This window comes from Charadrius vociferus, unplaced genomic scaffold (genome assembly GCF_000708025.1).
Source record: "Charadrius vociferus isolate BGI_N301 unplaced genomic scaffold, ASM70802v2 scaffold350, whole genome shotgun sequence".
NCBI lineage: Eukaryota > Metazoa > Chordata > Aves > Charadriiformes > Charadriidae > Charadrius > Charadrius vociferus.
Genome location: NW_009646331.1, coordinates 39104 through 49999, shown reverse-complemented (window position 1 = coordinate 49999; position 10896 = coordinate 39104). Strand labels below are relative to the sequence as shown.

The window sequence follows — 10896 nt, the reverse complement described above, 5'->3', positions numbered from 1 at the left end:
AGAGGAGGAAAAAGAGACTTAGGAGTTTAGAAGGAACTAAACTACTTTAATGAAATATTAATAATAAAATAAAAAGAAATAATTAAATATATACAAAACCGTATCAAGCTCCCGAGATGACAGTCACGACCACCGGCTGGCACTGGGGCGGTCCCAGGCTGGACTCAGTGACAGACGGGAACTGGATTCTGGATCTGCATTCAGGATTGGGATCGCAGGCAGACGAACAGAGTCCTCCTCAGACGTCGGCCATTGAAGGAAGAGAGCCGACCCTTTGATCCCTCAGCTTTTATACTGAGCATGAGGCAGATGGGATGGAATACCCTGTTGGTCAGTTTGGGGTCACCTGTCCTGTCCGCTCCTCCCCGCAGGTGGGACCCCACTATGCTTTTCCACTTCCAACCCTCCAACGGGGCAAATAACAAAGTTGGTTGGCCTTGGTTGTTACAGCAATAAGTATAAGCAAGGTCCTCTCTGCATACCATGCCTGGGCATCAACTGTAAACATAGGTCTGATCACTCTGAGAGAGTGAACATTGCACAATATGCTGTCAATTTCAGTAGCTAGAGAGGCCTACCTAAGAAGCGAAGTTACTGAACAAAATTGATTCTGTTTTACCTCAAACCAGGACACCTTAGAATTTGAGATGCTTTTGAGTGCCTCTAACGGTGCCTTAGAGGAATTAACATCTTGAGTGCTCCCTTCTGGCCTTATCCTAAAAGCACTGACTGAAGAGTGATACTACAATGAGAAGATTTTAATTTTATTTTTTTTTAAAGGACAGGGTTTACAGGTATTTGTCTTCTTTAACACCTTCAGAATAAAAAATACTTTTTTGTTATGTTAGGTGAAAGCTTGTTTTCTATGCCATGCCATAACTGTCCAAAGCCCTTGTAACAGCTTACTTCATACACTTGTGTTTTTGCTGCAGATCCATCAGGGTGCAGTCCCTGTCTCATACACGGTGACAACGGTGGCACCACATGGAATTCCACTTTGTACAGCCCAGCACATACCACCCTGCAGCACACAACAGGTCCCAGGTTGTTCTGTAGTATTCAGTGGACAGCACCTTCCTATCTGTAGCGTGCCTCCTCCAGTAAGTATGGTTCTCTAGTTATATTGACTCTGGACTTAGACTTAGGAGGTGGAAAGCTTGGAGTTTCACTGCCCATACAGCTTTCCCTGATGTAAAATAAAAACTATTATTTCCTAGGGTAAATTGTAATGGTATATATAATATGGTATATATAATAGTGCAAGCTTTAGAGCTAGTAAACATTTTGTGCTTCCCTGCTCCCTTCATAGAATTATACCATATTCTCATGTATTTTTGACTCAAAATAGATGCTGGTTTATGATCTGGTCTCTTACCCTATCCGTTAACAGCTATTCTACATACATTCAGATACTTACAGGAAAAGACTTTCAAAGTTCATCAAGTACTATTAGGAATCTCACCTAGAGCTTTAATCTGGAAATGGTCTTATAAAATGGTACAGCTACAGATAACAGCTCTTTATGAAAGACAGACAAGGACACAGAGGAGATGATTACTTCTAACATGAAGGAGTAGCTCAAGCATATAGAGCTCTTCTATGGAATGGGGGACAGGCTGTTTGAGAGCTTGGGGGTCAGAAATAGAGAAGAGACTAGCAAGGGGTGATATCATGATGTGAGCTTGTTACAGACCACCTGATCAGTGTGGAGAAGGGGACAAGACCTTCTTTAAGCAACCTGAGGAAGTCTCCAGATTACAGACCCTGGTTCTTATGTGGGACTTGAAACTCCCTGACATCTGCTGGAAGAGCAACAATAGGACAGAAACCATCCAGGAGGCTTCTGGAGGGTGTTGGGGGGGGGGTTGAACGATGACGAAAACTTCTTAATACAGGTGCTGGATGGGCCAACTGGGGGGATGAACAGCTGGATCTGCTGCTCATGAACGAGGAAGAACTAATTGAGGATGCGGCAATCAGTGTCAACCTTGACTTGAGTGGAGCTCAGGATCCTGAGGGAGTGAGGAAGGCAAGAAGCAGAGTACAGACCTTGCATTTCAGACCATTGTGCACGCAGCTTTTGCTTTACCTATTAAAATGTATTTACCTCAACCCATGAGTTTTCACATTTTTACCTTTCTGATTCTCTTCCACATACCACTGTGGGGAGGGGAGTGAGCGAATGGCTGTTTGCTGTTTAGCTGCCTACTGGGGTTAAACCACAAGTCTAAAAAAATGCCTAATGTGGAGCTCGAAGGGTTTGAGATAACAACAGGTTTGACCAGAATGTATTGGAGGGAACTTATAATTATTATATCTGTTTAACAGTTGCTGATCGTGATGTTGACTTATCTGTCCTTGACATTGGTTTATCTGATCCGTGCCATATTCCCCTTTTTTTTGCTGTGTATCAAATTGGAGAGCTTGTTAAAGGCTGGTTTTGGCTTTTGCAGTCTGCTGTGCTGTTTAGCACTTGGTGGTGTTTTGCTTGGGAGAATTATGATAAAAGCACCGGCCTTGAGCCTATTCTGGTATTTGGGGCCTGCATTGATGCCTCCCCTGTACTTCAGGAACCATCTCATGGAGAAAATTAACAATTACACTTTTTCCCTTTTCTCCTCTGAGAGGCATTCAGTAGAGGAAACATAGAATGGCACCTTCCCCTTCTTCTATGGGGTAGATGTTTGCTCCCTTGTTACAATGTCTTAAGTATCTTGAATATCCTTGGTTAACCAAAATACTCCTATTGGTACTTCTGAAGAATTATTTTTTTTTCTAAGGTTAATCAACTATTTAGGAATATCACCCAGGGATATGCCCTGAGGTAGTGTGATTATGGGTGGCAAGGCGTGTGTGAGAATATGGGCAGGTACCTAGAATGGTTGTAACTGATGGTCTGGAACTTCATCCCCAAACAAGTGCAGGATCTTGATGAAGTGATAGAATGTTTGAAAAAAGGATGCCTTGGCCCTGGCTATGCCAAAGAGACACAACTTGCTCTGTGCTGGGGCCTGGCCTATGCCTACTGAGAACTATTCAGCACCCTCAAGGAGAAGAGAGGGTTTCTATATCTGAAGACATACAAACAGACACTGTGGCCCAACCAGAGACCCAAACCTCAACTATATCAGTTGCTCCAGGATAGTCAAGAAGAAACAATGGAAGTGGAGATCAACTTGTTTAGCAAGGAAAAAAGAAGCTTCTCCTGAGACGGAGCAGGAGAGAGAATCAGAAAAGGCAGCCTGTTCTGTAGTGGGGCAGTCACAAGAACAGGAGAGGGAAGAGACTGAAAGCATAACCAAGTCAGAAACCACCCTGTCCCTGAATGAGCTGCAAGATATGTGAAAATATTTCAGCTGCCATCCAGGTGAGCAAATTATCAGCTGATTGCTCCAATGCTGGGATGTTGGGGCCAGTAGTCAGGAATTAGAGGATAAGGAAGCCTGGCAGCTGGGATTCCTTGCTAGGCATAAGGCCATTGACAAAGGGATTGGAAAAGGGGCAACAGTCCACAGCCTCTGGAGGTACATCCTGTCGAGCGTGAAGGAAAGGTATCCCTTCAAGGAAGATCTTATAAATTACCAAGGCAAGCGGACCACCATTGAGGGAGGTATCCAGTATGTGAGGGAATTAGCCGTGATGGAGGTGATCAACAACCTCATAGACAGCTGGGCCAAGGAGCATGGCATTGACTAGGTGTATCACATCCCTTCTCATGCACCAGTCTCTGGGAAAATTGAATGATACAATGGACTGTTAAAAACTACACTGAGAACAATGGGTGCTGGGACATTCAAGCATTGGGATACACATTCAGCAGAAGTCACTTGGCTAGTTAACACTCGAGGATCTGTCAGTCAACCTGGCCCTGTTCAATCAAAACCACTACGTACTGTGGAAGGACATAAAGTCTCCGTAGTACACATAAGGAACTGGCTGGGAAAGACAGTCTGGGTTATTCCTTCCTCTGGAAAGGGCAAACCCATTTGTGGGATTGCTTTTGCTCAAGGGCCTGGGTGTACTTGGTGGATAAAGCAGAAGGATGGGGAAGTCACACGTGTACCTCAAGGAGATTTAATCCTGGGTGAAAATAACCCATGATTTGAGTTGTATGGTGCCATTCCTGTATGATGCCAGTGTATGTTGCCACTGCTGCGGCTGCCATGTGTCAAAGGTATTATAACAGGAACCCCTTGCTGCTAGCCAGGCTACGGGCAAGGGGAGGAGTTCTTTGCAATGTAAAACCCTATAACCTGGCCAAAAGGGACCAGGGGTGGAGAATGTAATGGATATACCTTTAAATTGTTGTAACCTTTGTTTTGAGTTACATGTTATAGGAAGCACTATAGCAGGACCCATCCAGACCAATGAAGGCCATGCCTCGCAAAAAGCAGTGCAAGTGCAGCAGTGAACCAACCTGAGCTGGCTTTGGTGCCCAATAAGTCCACACACCACACCACTTCTCCTGTTCTGTCCTCCATAACAGATGGAGCCCAAAGTCATGGAATAAATGAACTGAATAGACATTTTATGGACAGGCATTTTATAAGGGTAGTCCATAGACTAAGGGAATGATATCTGTGTAAATAGCAAAGGATGGGAAAGGGGGTGGTGGTTAATGAGGATGTATTGGACAGTGTGGGATCTGAGCATGACGTAAATGGTGTGGAATTAGGGGTGGAGAATGTACTGGTTTTGGCTGGGATAGAGTTAATTTCCTTCATAGTAGCTGGTATGGGGCTATGTTTTGGATTTGTGCTGAAAACAGTGTTGATAACACACCCATGTTTTAGTTATTACTGAACAGTGCTTGCACAGTGTCAAGGCCTTTTCTCCTTCTCAGACTGTTCTGACAGCGAATGGGTTGACTTTGTCTCACTCTGTCTCTCTGTACATCTGTCTGAGCATGTCTCTGTGTGCACATTGATCTCTCTCTCCTCCTCTGTGCACATGCATGTCTCTGTGACTGCAAATGCATCAGTATTTCTCCATGTCTTTGCATAGGCATATCTGTCTGTTATGGTTTGAGAAAATCCACAACAGTTTATTGTTGTTTAGACAATCATTTTATCACCCGATGTCACCTCCCCACCCAGGAAGGGGAATTGGGAAAAACAAGGAAACCTGGGGGTTGAAATATAAACAGATTTGATAGAATAAGACTGGATAATTAACATTAAAGAACCAATATCAATCCCAATACCAATATAAAATATACAAGGATTATACTCAGCCAATTATATCAGTAGGAAGCTGTGCACTCCCAGAAGTGGACAGCAAATGTGGGACACTGCGAGTGCTACAGCTTCAGGAGGAAGGGAAGGCCTCAGGGGTACGGCACCAGGGCAAGAATTTATCTGGATCGCTGTCATCAAGGGAGAGAGAGCACTTTGCAGCAAACTTTCAAATTTATATTGAATGTGACATTCATGGTATGAAATAATCCTGTTGGCCAGCTTGGGTCAAGTGCCTGGGTCTCACTCCTCCTCATCCCTGCACCTGGCAAGCTCGAAAACACTGAGACCTTGAAACCCACACACCATAGCTGGCTATAAAGTAAATATTTTCACAAACTCAGACACTAGAGCCTTCTAAAAGTGCAGTTTTCCCAAGTATTAGAAGATAAATTAGTCCTGTGTTGCTCGAACCGGGACACTCTCTGTCTGTGTGCGTGCATATCTGTGTATCTCTGCATCTGCATGTGCTCACGTCTTTCTTCCTCTGCATCTTTGCGCATCTCTGCATCTATCTGCATGAGTGTCTCTCAGATGCTCTTCCTCTGAATCTGTGAGTGCGCGCTATTGTGTCTGTCTCTCTGTCTCTCTCTGTGTCTCACTTTGCTCCTGTGTGTGTGCACATATCTCTGTTCCTCTGTGTGTGCATGCCTCTTTGTCTCTCTCTTCCTCTGATTTTGTGTGTATGTGCATCTTTCTCTGCATCTGTGCACATGTGTGTGTCTGTTTCTCTACACCTATGTGCGTGTGCCTGTCTCTCTCTGCATCTGTGCATGTGCACATGCATCTCTCTCTTCTCTCCATTTGTGTGCACATGCATCTCTGCATCTGTGTGCGCGTGGCTCTCTCTTCCTCCTGTGTCTGTGCACTCATGTCTTTGCCTCTCTGCCCGCATGTCTCTCCATGTGTGTGCTGTGCATCTATCTCTCTTCCTCTGCATCTGTGTGTGCGCCTCTATGTTTCTCTCTGTGTCTGGGGGTGCTCCAGTCTGTGTATGTGCGTACGCGTGTCTCAGTCTCCTCCTCTGCATCTGTGTGTGTGTGCCTGCCTCTGTCTCTCTGTCTCTTACTTTGCACACATGCGCATCTCTGTCTCTCTTTCTGCCCATCTCTGTCTCTCTGCGTCTGTGTATGCACACAACTCTCAGTGTGTGCACGTCTTTCTTCCTCTGCGTCTGTGTCCAGAAGCATCTCTGCGTCTGTGTGCGTATGCATCTCTGCTGCTTTTCTTCTGCATCCCTCTTCACACGTGTCCCTCTGTCTCTCCACCTGTGCATCTCTGTGTCCGCATGTGTCTCTTGGTCTCTCTTCCTTGGCATCTGTGTGTGTGCACGTCTCTGCATGTCTGTGTGTACCCACATCTGTCTGTCTCTCTTCCTCTGCATCTGTGTGCACATGTGGTGGGTTGACATTGGCTGGCTGCCAGGTGCCCACCAAGCTGCTCTCACTCCCCCTTCCTCAGCAGGACAGAGGGACAAAATAAGATGAAAAACTCATAGGTTGAGATAAAGGCAGTTGAATGAAAGAAAGCATAGGCCATGCATGGAAGCAAAGCAAAAAAACAATTATTCTATACTTCCCATCAGCAGGTGCTGTCCAGCACTTCCTGGGAAGTAGGGTCTCAGTATGCATAGAGGTTGCTTTGGAAGGCAAATGCCTTAATAAAAATTGCCCCTTCCACCAGCTTTTATTGCTGAGCATGATATCATAGTGTACGGAATATCCCTTTGGGTCAGCTGTCCCAGCTATGTCCCCTCACAAACTCTTACCCACCCCCAGCCTTTGCAGGGGGCAGGGGCGTGGAGAGACAGCCTTGATGCTGTGTGAGCACTGCTCAGCAATAGCCAAAACACTGGTGTGTTATCAACATCATTCTAGCTACAAATACAAAGCACAGTACTATGAGGGCTGCTATGGAGAAAGTTAACTCCATCCCAGCCAGACCCAGTACAATCTATACCGCTTATTCCACTTGCATCATGCTCATTCCATATAATTTGAAACATTAATATATCTTCTGATCATCCCATTGTATCTGTTTCACATTCCTGAAACCTCCTTCTGCCAACACTTGTAACTTATATGACATAAACCATATGACATATGACACAAACCAGGACACCTTAGAATTTGAGATGCTTTTGAGTGCCTGGGCAGGGCCAGGAGCAATGGCAGGAGATTTAAACGCAGTGTAACTGAAACTAGCACTCACTCACCAAGGTGAGCAGCTCCACTGCCAGCACAATCTGCAGTGGCACGTTCAAGCGCGGTGTACAGCAGGGTTTCCTGAACCAGGGGAACCTCAGGGGGAGCAGAGGGACCCAACAGGAGCCTGTGGGTTGCCCGGCAGCAGCTGAAAAGACCTGCGCAGGGGCGGGAACAACGGCGCCCAAGCAATGCCCCACCCCCCCATGTAAAAGCCACTTTTCTCATTCAGCGATCTCTAGGGTCAGCTGGATGGTTTTCACATCTGCAAACTCGCCTTCTCCTTTGAGACCTTCAACAACTTGTCGTGTGGGACTCCACACAGCAGCTTTCCACATGGTTGCCTACAACATGACAGGATTCATCAGTAAACAGAACAAAGTGCCTTTCATTTTCTGATAACTCATTATATGGTGGTGCCTGTTGGGCACAAGTCACCTCCTCAGGCAATGCTTCAAAATCACTGCCTTCTGGACAGTCCATCATCTCTTCCAGCATTCCTGGGCAGTTGGGGTTCCCCATTTGAGCCCGTTGCATGATCAACACTACCCACTTACTCCATGTAGCATCAGTTGCGTGATCTGTAGAGTGGATGTTTCCTTTGAACATCCAGTGTAGCACAGGCAATCGTGGTGCCAAGAAGAGATATGCTTCTGAACCATCAATTTCTGAAGTGGCTCAAACCCCCTCATATGCTGCTAGTATCTCTTTTTCAGTTGGGGTGTAGTGGGCTTCCGATCCTCGGTACCCTCGGGTCCAAAACTGTAGTGGTCAACCTCAGGTTTTTTACTCAACCTGGTGTTTTCTGCCAGAGGCTACAGGTGAGATCATGCTCCCCGGCTGCAATGTGGAGCATATTTTGCACAGCTGGTCCTGTATGGACAGGCCCAAAAGCTACTGTATGAGCTATCTCCTGTTTGATCAGCTTAAAGGCTTGTTGTGGCTCAGGGTCCCACTCAAAATAGTCCTTCTTTTGGGTCACTCGATAGAGAGAACTCACAAACTGATTATCACCTGGAGCATGCATTACGGAATCATGGAATCTTCAGAGTTGGAAGGGACCTCTAGAGATCATCTAGTCCAACTCCTCTGCTAAAGCAGGATTGCCTAGAACATTCTCCAGAATCCCACAAGGCCTGGGAAAGCTTGTGTTTCTTTCTTGTTAGCTGGTGGGGACATAGTTGCTATCATATTGATCACATCCATAGAGACATGATGACATCCATCCTGCCATTTTACTCCCAAGAACTGCATCTCCTGTGCAGGTCCCTTGACCTTGCTTCTTTTTATGGCAAAACCAGTTTTCAGAAAAATCTGATTTATTGTTTTTTCCTTTCTAAAACACTTTACCGCTTTGTTGCCCCACATGATGATATCATTGATGTATTTTAGATCAGGGGGCATCACCCTGTTCCAGTGCATTTTAGTTTAGCCAACGACAAATGGTTGGATTGTGCTTCTACCCCTGGGGCAGTTGATTCCAGATGTATTGGACACCCCTCCATGTGAAAGCAAACTGTGGCCTGCACTCTGCTGCCAAAGGAATTGAGAAAAATGCATTGGCAATGTCGATTTTAGCATACCACTTGGCTGCCTTTGACTCTACTTCATTTTGGAGTTACAACATGTCTGTCCCCCCTTCTCTCTCTCCCTCCCCCTCTCTGTGCTCCCATCTTTGTCTCTTTTCCTCTGCATCTGTGTGCGTGTATCTCTGTCTCACTCTGTGTTTGTGTGTGTGTGCGCGTCTCTGTCTCTGTTCCTCAGCATCTGTGCACTCTTCTCTGTCTCTTCCTCTGTGTCTGTGTGTGTGCTCATCTCTCTCTGCATCTCTCATCATCTCTGCATGTGTCTCTGTGCACATGAATCTCTCTCTCCTCCTCTGCCTCTGTGCATGTGCATGTCTCTGTATCTGTGTCTCTCTTCCTCCTTGCCTGTGTGCAGTTGCTTCTCTCTGTATCTATGTATATGCAGGTGTCTGGGTCTCTCTTCTGCTACGTCTGTGAACGTGCATGCCTCTCTGTTTCTCTCTCTGCGTCTGAACATGCGCACATCTCTGCATCTGTGTGCATGTGCTTCTGTCTCTATTATTCTGCATCTGTGTGTACGCCTCCCTGTTTCTCTTTGTGTCTGTGTGTGCTCCAGTCTGTGTATGCGTGTGCATGTCTTTCTGTCTCTCCTTTGCATCTGTGTGTACGCATCTCTGTGCACGCACATCTCTCTTCCTCAGCATCTCTGTGCGCACAAGTTTCTCCCTCTGCATCTGAATGTGCACATGTGTCTCCACGTCTTTGTGCATGCACACCTCTGTTTATTTTCCTCTGCATCTGTGTGAATGGCTCTCTTTCTCTCTGCATCTGTGCGCACCCATCTATGTCTATGTGCACATGTGTCTCTTCCTCTGTATCTGTACACACGCACATCTGTTCCTCTCCCTCTGCGTCTCTGTGCATGCCTGTCTATGTCTGTGTGTGCATGCATCTCTCTATCTTTCTCTCTTTCTCTGCATCTGTATGCCTGTGTGTCTCTGTCTCTTCCTCTGCATCTCTGTTCTCACACGCCTGTCTCTCCTCCTTTGTGGCTGTGTGCACGTGTATCTCTGTCTCTCCCCTCCTGTTTGTATGCCCATCTCTGTCTCTCTTCTTCTGCATCTGTGTGCACGTGCCTCTTTCTAGCTCTGTGTCTGAACGTGTGCATGTCTTCTGCATCTGTCTCTTCCTCTGCAACCGCACTTGCATCTCTGTCTCTCCTCCTCTGCGTCTATGTGCACACCTATCTCTGTGTGTCTGCACCTCTGTCTCTTTTTCTATTTCTTCCTCTGTGTCTTTGCTCATGCCTCTGTCTTTCTTCCTTTGCATCTGTGCACACATGCGCCTCTGTCTCTCTGTCTGTACACGCCTGCATCTATGTTCCTCCACATTTGTATGCACGAGCATCTCTCAGTCGCTCTTCCTCTGTTTCTCTCTGTCTCTCTGCATCTTTGTGCACGTGGATTTCTCTGTCTCTCCCTGAGTCTGTGTGCACACATATCTGCCTCTTCCTCTGTGTCTCTGCATGCGCTTCTCTCTCTATATATATATCTCCCTTCCTCTGCATTTGTCTGCACAAGCATCTGTTGGTCTCTCTTCCTCTGCATCTGTGTGTGCATGCATCTCTCTCCACCCCCCCACCCCACCCCCCATGTGTCTCTGTGTGCATGTGGGTCTCTGTCTCTCTTCCTCTTCCTCTGTACACTTATGTTTGTCTGTGTGCACATCTCTCTTCCTCCTTGTCTGTGTGCAGGCACATCTCTCTGCATCTGTGTGTACATGCTGTGTGTGCACAGCACACGCATCTGTGTGTGCATCCCTCTGCCTCTTTTTCACTACGTATGTGCGTATGCTTATCTATTTGTATCTCATCTGCATCTGTGTGCGCTCATGTCTCTCTTTCTTCCTCTCTATCTTTGTGCACATCTCTCT

General features: G+C 46.3%; 1 protein-coding gene across 1 annotated transcript in view; it reads left to right on the top strand.

Annotated features, from left to right (window-relative positions):
• Positions 1–932: 932 nt before the first annotated feature.
• Positions 933–10896, top strand: part of LOC104286378 (E3 ubiquitin-protein ligase RNF38-like) — a gene marked incomplete at its 5' end in the record, with an annotated part of 33994 nt that continues 24030 nt past the window's right edge. The window contains one exon of the mRNA XM_009885003.1: positions 933–1100. Within this exon, the coding sequence (XP_009883305.1) occupies positions 933–1100 (168 nt within the window). The remainder of the gene's footprint in view (positions 1101–10896) is intronic.